Below are 13,424 nucleotides of genomic sequence, written 5' to 3'. Positions count from 1 at the left end.
TCATTTCACAGTAGAACAGTCTACTCAGGAAAAAACAGATTTTCAAAGAAATTAAAGCAATTTTAAAAATAGCTTTGATGTTTAAAATGCATATAATTAATGACAAAATTTTTCCAAGATAGAGTTGGATTAGTTCTGCTTGGATTGTTTCTCTTGTTCCTGTGATTCTCTATCAATCATGAAAGCAAAAGTAGAAATGAAATAAATTGTGGAGTAAAAATGGTTATCTGCACCAAAATTAGAGATGAACTTTTACCAATTACTTGAATGATAAATTCTCTTATTGCAGGCACTGCAGAGTCAGACCTTTTATCAAGTGCAACAGAGATTGCTGCTACATTTTAGCATATGCTTAGTAAACCAAATGTTAATCATTTTGAATAGCACAAGCACACTGCAGAATAATGGGAGTCTCCTCTGCAACCCACTATTCCTGTCTTTAAGAAGACAGGAATTTCAGAGAAGTGTATGTAATTCCTGAAGGGCTGGAGATCTCAGCCTTCTGCAACTTGTCCCTACATTTATACAAGTGCTCCACAACGCACTTTCATAACCATTTTATTTTACTTGGCTCCCAGCCAAAGGTTAGTAAAACTCTGAGACAAGGGAACAAGGGGTTTTCATCCCCTGACTTACCTCACTGATCATCTGAACAGTTCTTATTCCTGCCACAGGCTGGGGCAGCAAGAGGACACACAGACTGTGTGTCCACATGGAGATTTTGCCAGCCACAAAGTCCAGGAGCAGCCCCCATGAGATGACAGCAACCCACAGGCACCAAGGGAACCCTTCCCCAGGAGTGGCTGTGCACATGGGCATTGCTTCCTTCACTCCAGTGGCTGAAAAGCTCTGGTGGTCTGAGAGCAGATTGCAAAAGAGAGATCTCTCTGTAGAGTAGCTAAAACAGATATAAAAATATCTTGGCCTTCTTACTCAATTTTTAAAAAAGAATGCAGCTGTAAAACCTAGGAACTTGTTGTTTTAACTTGAAAACTATGTTTAAACAAGCAATGCTGTTTAATTCATATGCTGCAAGGATTTCCACTTCTGCCTGAAAATTCCTAAATGTACAGCCTTACAGAGATAATCCATTTTTAAAAATAGGTAGCTGAGGCTATTCCCAAGAGGTAGAAGCTTGTGGATTTACAGTGAAACTGATTCCAGTGCAAGAAAAAGGAAACAGATATTCAGGTTCACCTGATACGCACAACACCAGTGACAACTTCTCCACTAATAAAAGACATGACACAATTAGATTGCTAACCTTTCCACATTAGGAGTTTATCAAAAGAGGCCAGGACTTGAAATGGAATGAGAAGAATCTAAACTGAATTCTGTTACAGAATTCTCCTATTCTCTACTTTTGTCTGAAGCTCTGCTGAAAAAGACCACCTGTCTCAGATGTAGGTGCAAATTGCCTTGATAGAAAAGCTTTGATATTATAGTAAAAGGTGAGTCAATACTGAGAAGGAGCACTCCTGTGAAAGGTATCAAAAATTAACTAATGGAATTGGGACAGGAAAAGCACTCAGGAAGAACTGAATTAAACAAATAAAGGTTTTGCACTATTTTTTGGTATCATGTAATGGGTGCCAAAAGACAGCAGGGCCAGAACACAAATTACAAACTGGGACTAGAAAAGAGAACAGTTGGCAAATAGAAAAGAGAAAAAGAAAGCCAAGGACAGTAGGAAGAAAAAATGCCAAACAGGGACTTTAAATGGGAAAACAAAACTGATGTTTTTCGCACTGAGCAAGATGACACAATTTCTACTGCCTTTAAAATAGATTTGAAAACACCACCTATTACAGGATTTCGGTCCATTTTACAGAGAACATATGGTCCAAATACCAAGCAGATACAATTTCAAAGTAGCCTCAGCCTAAGAGGCATTTGAAATGCCAGGGGGAAACTGAAGAGCTCCCCAGGTTTAAGTCTTCTGCCATTTGAAGATGCTCACTGGGAACCCACACTGCCACAGCAAGGATGCTCCATGTGTTTGAAGTGAATAAGCTCTGGTGAGGGACAAAGAACAACATTTGCTGTTGTTTTCCTGAATCATCTCTTATCCTGTGCTAAGCACTTTAAAACCACTTCTTATGACAAATCAGCCAAGTATCAAGGAGCACCCAGTCTATTGGGGAACCTGGAATTCTTCCCAGGCTCCAAATGTGCCCAACGCTGTAAATGAGAGGACACTGCTACCCCAGCTCGTGCACCCTGAACAGTCACTGCAGCAATGACTCTTCTCACACCTCCCCGAGAATCTCTGGCAAGTATCTGTCAACTAAACCAGCCAACTTTTCTTTCAAGGGACACGAAGGGCAGGAGCTGTTGAGAAAGAACTATGAGGACAGTAAAAAACCCCAAAGAATATTGTATAAATATTTAACACACTTTTCCCAAGCACTACCAAGGTGTATGTACATGTCCATGTATTATGTAGAGGCAGTGTAATCTGGCTTCATCAAGAGCTGGAGTGGAAGGAATAAAAAAGGAGTTGTGAAGATTTAAGGAAAGCTGAAATCTAAGATAACAGTACCGTTGGCAAAGAGTATAGCAGCTTCTTTTCTCTAGACTGGCCTCAGAATATTTAATTTTGGTGTTGTTCATCTTCAAGGCCAGCCAGCCACGTCATAAAAATGCATTCACAAGTCATCTATTTCTCCCAGATTCTTAACCAAGACACAGGAAAGGTTCCATTTAAAAATCATTTTATTATTAACATAATCTTCCCATTAAGCCAAGTCTGGGTTCATGTATAAGGAATGTCGGTAAATATTCCATTTGAGGCTTCTTTTTACATATTTCCATTGATAAATAAACTCTGAATTCACATAAAAAAGTTAAACTTAAATAACTAATATATTTTTTTTGTAACAGGCATACATTGGTAAAATATAAATATTCTTGTACTCAGCCTTTGCTCTAGATAACAGTTAGCCACACATCACAGTTATTAACAACTAAAAACAAGAACTCAACTGATTTTCTGGCCTGGACTAAAATAGAGATGGAAACAGAAAATTCACATTTTGACTTTGGGCCAAAAGAGGTTGAGAGGCAGGAAGAGAACAGTTTTATTAACAGCCTTGTTAAAAATAGTCTGCTCTGCCACTGAATCTTAACTTATTCTACAATTGGTAGTTGATTCCATTATAATTTTATGTAACACTAAAGTTTCACTAACAAAATATGGCACATCATCCATGAACAATATAACGATGTTTTAAAACTACCAGGGCAAAACTGCAGGCAATAAGAGTGATTTGGCTCTGGCTCACCACTCTGTCCTCTCAGCCTGACATCAACATATGGTGGCACCTCCCTGCTTTGGCCACTTTCCCACAAAAGAGTGGAGTTTGTTACCTGTAGCTCTCAAGTTTCTCCAACTAACCATTTACCAGGCAGTCTCACACAGTGGGTTTGCTCACCCAGAAGTCAAGACCAAAAATCTGTTGATGGAGAGGCCCTCTCACAGGACCCTGGGGATGATGGTGAAAGGGACCACAGGGCTGCTGGCCTCGAGCTCCAGCGCTGTCAGGAAGCATTCGGTGGCGGCATCGTCATTGCCCTGGGCCTGCAGCACCTCTCCCAGGCTGTTCCACACCTCGTGGGCTGTGGAGTTCACCTGCACAGCATCTCTGAGAATCTTCTCTGCCAAGCTGTAGCGCCCAAGCTGGTGAAGGATCAGAGCCTGCAAGAAAACAAAGGGGAAATGGCTGAGAATGGCCAGGAGGGCTTTCCTGAAGCTCAAACAAGGTCACGGCAGTGAAATAAGGGTAGGCAGCACTTGGGCTCAAAGTGTTAGACTATGTAATTTTTATTTATTTTTTAAATTTAAGAAAAGAAATTACCTGATGCAGGACTGGAGCAAGCTACTCCACACCAACAAAGTCAAGTGGCTTTGGACAAGAAACAAAGACTAAATAACAAAAACTCCACCGATTTGCCAAGAAGCAGGAAGTACCTGGGCTTTTGAGCAAGCTCCTGTTATCTGAAGTCCTAAGGTGTGTGCCCTGAAGTTTTCACACCCTCCCTGTGCATCTCAGCACCCAGCTCATGCCCTATAACACCTGAGACCTACACAGCACAGCAGCACTCAGAAATGGCTGTAGCAAGACTGAGTTCAGCTCAATGGGCAACAACCACTGTACTTGGTTTAACCTGTGCAACAGGAGCAGGGACTGATATTGCCCCAGTGATGCACAAAGGACCAGCAGGCACAGAATCTCCTCATGAGCACACTTGTTACAGATCCTCTATCTTCCTCTGTGAGATGGGATCCAATTCAACACTACACAATCCAGGGCATGTCCAAAGCCACTAGGATATGGGTGAATGAGGCCATGGAAATCTCCATCCCTCCCATTCAGCTATGTTACTGTGCCAGAAAAGTAATGGAATGACCCAGTAAGAGAGCTTTACTTTGGGATTATAATAATCCTAACAATATTATGCATTTTCACATTGTGATTCTGTATTGCAAAACACATATGGAGCACAAATCTTTGCTTTGCAGAGAGGTGTCCCAATTACATGCTTACAGAGGCCTTGTGCCTTCTGCCCTCCCAGCCCCCACTCCTTGGACCACAATTTCTTTTATCTCTGTGTACATCTGTCCCTCAAATCCTTATTAACCTAAGCACTGCTGATTAGAAAGTACTGACATTCTATGCAGCCCCTGAATTATCCACCATACATTTCTGGAATTGTGCCCACCTGGCTGACTTTCAGCTTGGGAAGACTGTTAACTCCATCCTACAGAACAACTGAGCACACCCTGCTCTGTAGAACAACATAAAGAGTGCTGTACAGTATTGGCAAGTGAATAAATAAATGCAATGCAGGCTAATTTCTATCAGCTTGCAGATGTTTTCACATAAAGGTGCTAGAGGGCTTTTCTGAGCTGTCAATTGAGTCAGCATTTTCAGAGCAAGTGAACAGTACTTCCAATAAAAAACCTGGATAACTCTCAGGGTCAGAGCTTTTTTTCCCTGCAGTGAAGTGATTGGCAGTGACTGGTAGGTATCAGATGTGAAACTACAAACAATGAAGAAAGAAGATGGAACACACAAAGCTAGTGTTGCTGCAATGTACCTAACCTTAATAAAATTTAAGTGTTCTTATTTGTCAAGATAAGAAAATTTTCATAAGCCTTGCTTTTTTGGTGTGCAGATATGTACATTTTATACTAATTAAACATGTGAATGATTTGAATATTGCTAATACCTTTTTTTCTTAAATATGCCAGGCCATTTTCCCTGCCTGCTAAGGATATAAACTGTTCTTTTCCAGACCAAAGAAAAAAACAAATTTTGCAGATATAAGCCTGTTCGTAGAACGAGACACATATTACATCACATCTGCCCTAATGTGTATGGCAAAAAGGATAGCTGAGATTTTCCAGGTGATGGAACTAGAGCAAATACTGGCAGTTTGCCTGCTTTTATACTTTCCTAAGAATAAAAGCATTAGTGTTGAAATTAGCATTTAGCAGTAGTGAAGGAACCGCTCTTGCATGGGCAATGAGGTTGCATGCTGTCCCCTCATGTTTTGAGGACACAGCTCCTGAAAGTCAGCCTTTCACTGGTGCCTCAGCCTGGGATGGGATGAAGGCTCCTGCCTCAGGTGGTAGCCCTGGGACAACAAGCTTTGCTTCCAAAGAGCCAACAGAAAATTAGACTTGTTTCATGCAGAGCATTGAAAGGATAGTGACATTTGATCACTGTAGTTGTGGGCTGAACTCAAATAAGTCATCTAGAGAAAGAACGCAAAACACCCTCTGATTCATGAAGTCTCTCAGAATGATGGTCAAATGTCATGCACTGTTAAGTGTCCAGTTTGTAAATCCCCTTCCCAGAGGACTTCATTACAATTCTGAGGCACAGAACATTTCAAATTGTTCGCAGTCCTTGTCTGACTGTGTTTTATTAAGCATTACACACCACAGGCAGAAGGAGCAGGCATGTCTAGCACACAGCAATATCCTTTGGTGACCTCACACCAACACTCATCCAAGAAAGCTAACTTCAGTTTACCAGTTGTCAGCATACAATTGCTTTCTGCATTAACTCTTCAGTAAAAAACCTGATCCACTAAAACCAACAACAAAACCCACCCAACTAACCCCCTTCCCAAACCAAAACTCCTCTAAGATTTTCCAGAAATTATCAAATTTATATTATTATTATTTATTTATATTATTATTTACATTATATTATATATTATTTAAATTATATTTTTAAAATTATATTATATATTGTTTAAATATACACAGTCCTTCACTGTGTATATTCCTCTACCTTCTAACTGGAAATCTCAAAGCTACCAGTTCGGGCCTTCACCTATTTAAGAGCAGATGTACAGACAACATTTATTTGCAGAATAATGTTAAGTCTTTTGCTTTATGGCTGAAGATGGGCCTGAAAAACACATCAGTTCTGCAGAAACACAGAGGGGTACTTAAGCGACATATGGTTCACACCTTTAGACTTGGCATGTCACCTTAAAGCCTAAGCAGAATGCCTTTTCTGTATATCCTCTCTATAAATCTTTAAAAAGACAAAATATGAGAGGGATTCTGGAACCTGAATCAATTTTAAAAAGTGCTATATAATTATTTGCGCAAATAAGAAGATCCAGTCAACAAAATATAATAAAACCAGTAAGTTCCTAAGGCAACCTATTTGTTGTTTGTAAATTTTAGAATGCTGCAGTACTTGACAGAGGTGTTTAAGACAACTGTTGGCATCTGCAGGAGAAAGCAGGATCTTTCCTGCTACTGCATCTCTTTCACATGAAAGAACAATAAATGTATGACATTTGCTTCTAACACAGTTATAAAAGCCTCTAATGTGTGCAAACCTCTTCATTTTGCAGCTCAGTACAAATGTTGCTTACTACTTTACTCCATGTTTGGCTTGCTGAGAATTTGGGGGTTCCTTTGAGGTTGATTTTTTTTCCTGTCAAATCACTGATCTCCCCTAAGTGTGTTAAGGCTTTCACTTTCTCTATGGTTAGGATGTCTGTATGTTGTAAACTCTCTATGCGAACCTTATTTTTGTTTTAGCCAGTTCTACATTGGGGTGGATTTTGTAACTCAAAAGACTCCAAGAGAGAACTCTAATGAGAAATGGCACAGGCAGAAAGTGAAGAGAATCTCTGAAGAAACAAAAAGACTTTTTTAAGCCATCATCACAACCAATGAAACCAGTGCAGTCCGCTGATATTTATACCAGTCACTTTGAATAATAACAGTACTCAAAGATCTGTGGAGTTCAGATGCTCTCTGCCCAAGGAAAGGTCAACAGCCCTTTACAGTGCCCAGCCAGAGCTGGGGGTAAAAGGGATTTTGCAATTCTGAGAGCCTCCAGGGCCTCGCCAAAGGGGCTTTCCAAAACAGCAACACTGTGAAACTGCGTGCTGCCCTAACAGCGAGGTGCTGCTGTCACCACAGACAGGTTCTATGCAAACTTCACGTCCTAACAGAACAAAACCCTCTAGGAATTGATCAAAATGCGGAGGAAAGGGCTTCCAACTTTTGCCACAGGTTATTTTCAAGATCTTGACAATTCTTTCCTCACCCAGTCTGGAGTCACAAAGTCTCCCTCTTGCTGGGCAATGATTTTACATGTGTTTCCTCCCTCTGCCATTGCATTTACACTTCATTTTACATTGCCCCACATACAAAACTGCTATTCTTTGCTTATTTCACCCAAACATCTCTTCAAGGACTGTTTTTTAAAATGCTCAGTCAAACAGGGTCTGTTTGTTCATTAGACAAATGTAAGCATCTTTTAAAAGGAAAACATTCAGATTAATTTGGATTTTCAAGTGGAGCATTACAGTCTTGAAATAAAATTTCCAGTTAGAAAATGCACTATTTTTTATTAATAAAATATCATCACTCAGGAGCCAAACAACATCATATAATAAGCAATTCTATAAAGTCATAATTGCTTAAATAAGCATGTAGTGTATTCTTCACTACTAAGGTATCTGTTTTCTGCAGAAGGGCTTTCTCTCTTTGCAAATTAACCTGTCATAATGATTAACAAACAGTCAATGCAAAACACACATCTAGACAAATAAACATAGGACTAAAATTCTGTAAATAACTAATTTTTCATTTTGAAAAACAGCTATTAAAAGAACTATTAACACCAGCCATTTACAGCAGTCTACTAAGGCGACTTTTTTATTTGCTTCTAGGCAAACAAGAAGCAAACGTAAATTTTTTATTTTCCATGGAACTGACATTGAAAAAATTACAGTCACAGTTATTGCCCATCATATGTCTCATCAACCCAGAGCTTTATTATAAAGTGCTAAACTATATTTGCATTAATTGATAAATAAAGGGGTAGAAAGGTAACACAAAAATCACTGTGGTTTCTTCAGCATAACCAAAAAGTCTGCCTCAAGAGAGCAGGAGATTTCCTTAAGCTTCAGCTGTCTGACTACTTCTCCACTGTGCCTGAAAATAAGCTGCTCTCAACCTCAACAGAAGCACCACTTGAGATTTTTACCTTTATTTACTTGATATCAAGAGGAATATTTTCATTTTCTCTGAGAAAAATATAGACTAGAAGTGGGACATGTTCTCAAATGCAAAGAAATTTATTTAAAAGTGAGAAAAAGGACCGTGTGTTCATTTGCACTCTTGCCTTTTTCAGGGAGGCAGAGAAGAGACCTGGGAAATGGGAGAAATGGACAGAACAAGAAATGTGGCTGATTTAACACACAAAAAAGTGCCAGAGATTCTCACCATGGCTAAGAAATACAGTCTGTTGACCTACAGAAGTCTCAACTATGGAGATTTGAGTAGTACCAGATATGATATTCATACTAATTTATTCCTGGCATATCTGTTACATGACTTGTTTGCTAAAAAGCTTCCTATACTTGTATGATACAAATCTTATTTAGCTAAAAAATAGCCCTCAGATCTAAAAGTTTGCCTTGTAAAAACAATACCTATAAGAAAACATTATAAGCATATGAAAATAAAAAGTTGACTGATTTTGCTTTTAACGATAAGGGCAGGGAGACAGAAGAACAGTGGCCTGTTTTGCTGATGATTTGCTGAAGCCCAATAAGCTAACAGCTGATCATGTATAAGCAGACAGAGCTATTCAGATGTGGAAAACAATGATTCTTAAAAGCTACAAAAGATTTAAAGAACTCACTACATCCAACTTCACAATAATATCCCTGTTCACTATCTTACTGTTTTAAAGTGGGTCCCAGCCTAAGAGACAATCAACTTTAAGCTGTGAGATATCAGAAGGACATGCTAGAAACATCCCCTTCCTATCTAAAAACTTAAAAATCAGGGATTATGACCATAAATAGTTACAAAACTTAATGTGCAATGTATGCATTGCAAATCCATATGCAGTGTAATTTTAGCATCAAAAAACTGCCCCTTGTTACATGCTGCTTTTTCAGCCTATTTTGCAAGTGTTAAGGTGGCTGCTATTTTTAAACAAATCTATCAAACTTGAAGGTTTACCAGAGACTTGACAGTGTTATGCTATAATAATGAAACAGAAGTGTTAGTGAGACAAAATGAGAAGAATTTGCCACGATATATGGAAAAACAAGTAAAATTCTACAGCTGATGCTTTCCAATCCCTGCGATAAAAATACGCATTTTAAATGTATTTAAATTATCAATATTTTACACTTACACAGAGTGAAACAGAACATTATTTATATACTGTGCTTGCCTATTTTCATTTTAGCTGATGACTTTGTGCTGAAACATGTCCATCTAGTCAAAGTATGACTTTGCATAAGAAATCATTTATAAACTCCTTTCAAAGGCACATGCATGTTGAGTCATTGTGCATAATTATTTTCTGCAAGTACGAAAAGATTGTGACACAGTACATCAGTTAGAAATAAACCATTCCATCAGAAAAATGATGAATAAACATAGCTCTGTATCTGCAGACACAGGTTGCATTTTAATGCAGAGATTTTGAAGGGTGGTGACCACATTATAAGGTTTAAAACCAACTGGATTGGCAACACTACACTTACTTTACAAGTAAAGGTGATAATACCGTTTTTTTAAACTAGAAAAGAAACTGCAACATGTATATTATAAAGATAACCCATTATATATATAACTTGTCTTCCAAAATGCAGAATAAAAACTACTTATCTTATTTTCTCTAACAAGGCAAATTCTTTTGAAAAATAAAAAGTATATTTCTTCAAATATGGTCTAGATAAAACTTCCTAGCAGCTCAGTATGGATTTTCTTTTTTAAATGAGAACAACCAGCTAATAATACTACATTTGATCACTCACTAAACCAAACAAAGCAGCTGATGAACAAACCTGAGCCCTGAGCCAACCCTTTTGGTCAGAGCCTATCCCAGATCATCACCTGTGCCTCCTGTCCCTCTCTGTCCCACCCCACCCTCTGTGTGCTCTGTGGCCCCCCTGGAGCCCCAGTTTGTTATTTCTCTGCCCTTCCCCCAGTGCTAACGTACCCTCTAAGGTATCCAATTGCTTCCCCTGCTGCAAAACACTTGTTGCTAGGAGAAAACCTACTGCTTGGCAACAGATTTTTAAAACAACAACTTTGGCTTTGTTACTCACTGAACTTCTCATCACCAGCATGAAATAACGAACCCATGTGGTTGGGAGTGCATCTCTGTGCTTGTAGCTCCCTTGGAAATGACTGACCCCTTCCCACAAGGATGTGATTGCCTTTTAGTTCCCTACTGCTCACAGCCCAGAATGCAGGAAGGTTCAACACTGAGGGCTGTTTTTAAAAACCTGCTGATTGCAGTCATCCACTGAGAGGGAAGCCCCTGGGGGGACTTCTTTTCCTACTAAGACAACATATTCCTGCAATAATCTGCTGTAATTGTGATTTACCCCTTATGTGAATGTCCTATCAGCTTTTAAAAAATAGCATGACTACCAGGCTACACTGCAAGAACTAATTTGACTATAGCAAGCACACTGGAAACAATAAAACACCTTATGATAAAATGAAGCAGCTAGTGACTCAGAGCTCATTTAACTTTTTACCTCCATCTGAAAATTACACTGAGGGCCTTATTTAATACGCTGTGGCTACCATCATAGTAAGCCCACAATGGTTCTCCCTTCAGAAGTCAGATGGCTACAGCTGTGGCAAGTACTGCATCACCACTGGCATCAGGGAATAATTAACCATAGCCTTAGCCCTCAGATTATGGCCAGTCCTAAATTTGGAGTATTTGTCACCTGGTGCAAATGTTTTACATTTTGTCCCAGGTGTGACACCATGAGGTGGCACTGAAGTGTGTGTAGGTCTCTGGATCACCTCCCTCCATTTGGCACCACTGCATCTTCCCTCCCCCCTCCCAGCACTGAAACCACATCATTGTCTTCTCAGCTTTCCCCCAAACCAGAAATGAGGGTTTCCCAGATGTACCAAATACTGTGATGCACTGTGATGAAAAGGGATGCAGGAGATCACAGCTTCACACAGTGCTGTTTATGAAATGGGCCCATAGCTGTTTCTGTATTTTGGTATGTTCTTGTCTTTCGTGATTCATACCCCACCTCTTCCCCTATGTAGACAGCTCATAGATACCAACACATCCCAGAGAGCTCCCTACAGAAATCCTGCCACGTTATCAGTCTCATCTGTAGCTGTATTTCAACACTGCCTGGGTTCAAAGCAAGGCCAAGTTTACCACTTGTGCTCCATACAGAGACTCCAAAGCACTGTTTGTTATTGGTGCCATTATTTTTCCAGTATTGAGTCAAAGGGTCAGAAGCATAGCAAACTGTATTTCTGTTATTCAAAACCTAGGAGTAACACAGAAGTTTCAATATACAAAGGAGGAAAAAAACCTCCAAATCCTCCAAAAATTATACGACTGCCAAATAGGATAAACAGACCGAGTTTTTTGAAGTGAGGAGCCTCAAAGTCACCCCACTGAGTCAATATTCAATTCTTTGAGCAAAAGCTGGATTTTTCACAAGAACTGAGGATACCAGGAATTCAGGGTCCTTACTCAACTGCTAAAACTAGTTTGGAACTCCTGAAGGTTCCTGGTTTTGAAAGCTTGTGCTCCATGCAAAACTATTATAATGTGAAGAAATTAATGGTTTTTTCTGTCCTTTAGTCAATTAGAGATAGAATTAAAGAATAAATAATTAGAAACAGCAAGCAGTGACTTTTTAAGAAGCTGTTTTTCATTAATGACAGTTCTATACAACCACATTGAACACACTGCATTGTATGTGGCTTCTGAAAATAATAATTAGAAAAATTGATCAAATGTTTTAATGAAGAAATCAATCTGAAGTCAGGGGAATAGTTTGTGCATCAAAGAAAAGCAGAGTTGCAGATCAAGTACTAGGCTCTGTGAGTAAAATTTATAATTAATAGAACTGTCAGAGTCCAAACTGAGCTTTGGAGATCTTTCACCAGATTGCCACTGTACTGAAAGCCAGCACTTGTAGTCCATCAGTACTACAGAAACTAGCACTTACTTGTCTGAACTTTTGAGACTATGGAAAAGGAATCAGAAGAGAATAATATTCTTCTGAAGTACCTTTTTGCATTTATGCATGTGCATTTCTCTCAAATATTCTGAAAAATGCTGTATTAAATATTCAAAGTCAGAACTGCGCTATTAGATAAAAGATGACCAATCTTTTCATTACTAAAATAAAACAGAAATTCTCAGATTAAAGCACATCATTCATTTTTTTATTCCTTTTCGCCTTAGCCAAAGAGAATTCTGCATATAAAAATATGTACATACATATGTTATAACTATGACTAATGTCACTGTTTCAAAAGTGTGATGACACCACAACAGCACTTACTACACTGGCACTGCAGTAACCTCTAAGAAAAAGAGGTTATTTTTAATACAGCATTAATAAATATATATGTTTATAGCATCCCCAGGAAACAGACCACTTCCTCCCCCACAAAGCAGATGTGAAGTGCCATCTGCTGCTCGGGCTGAGCACACTCTGCAAGGGCATCCTCATGGCAGTGTGCACAACCCTCCCAGCAGGGGAGGGAATGCACCCCCTCTCTGAGAGTCAAGGCAGAAGCTGTAGGTAGCTGCTAACCTGCCAGTCTGCCAGGACAGCTGCCAGCAGAGTCTCCTTTAAGGGACAGCTATTTTCAGTGTGAAAGGAGGGCCCACACCGTCCCATCTGTGCACCATCAGGCACAGGTCAGAAGAGCCAGAGCCTAACCATTGGCTAAGAAAGGGCTTCTAGCACTTCCAGAAAAATCAAACAAATGCTTCCCTATATATTCACTTACCCTGCACAAAATTGGAAGTTGAACATACTGAAAAATCTACAGAAAAAAGCTTCTGAGCTTTTTTCTACAACTAAAGAGAGAAGCCAAACAGAAGTATTTTGGGGAAAAATTATTAAAG

At 39.3% G+C, this 13,424-nt stretch overlaps 1 protein-coding gene across 2 annotated transcripts in view; it reads right to left on the bottom strand.

Annotated features, from left to right (window-relative positions):
- Positions 1-2,697: 2,697 nt before the first annotated feature.
- Positions 2,698-13,424, bottom strand: part of TTC7B (tetratricopeptide repeat domain 7B) — a 117,626-nt gene continuing 106,899 nt past the window's right edge. For both annotated transcript variants that reach the window (XM_074542466.1, XM_074542467.1), the window contains one exon: positions 2,698-3,697. In XM_074542466.1, the coding sequence (XP_074398567.1) occupies positions 3,476-3,697 (222 nt within the window). In that variant the 3' untranslated portion in view covers positions 2,698-3,475. The remainder of the gene's footprint in view (positions 3,698-13,424) is intronic.

The sequence above is a fragment of the Zonotrichia albicollis genome, chromosome 6 (genome assembly GCF_047830755.1).
Source record: "Zonotrichia albicollis isolate bZonAlb1 chromosome 6, bZonAlb1.hap1, whole genome shotgun sequence".
Lineage (NCBI taxonomy): Eukaryota > Metazoa > Chordata > Aves > Passeriformes > Passerellidae > Zonotrichia > Zonotrichia albicollis.
Note: the sequence above shows the minus strand (reverse complement) of the source record. Positions and strands in the feature narration are given on the sequence as shown.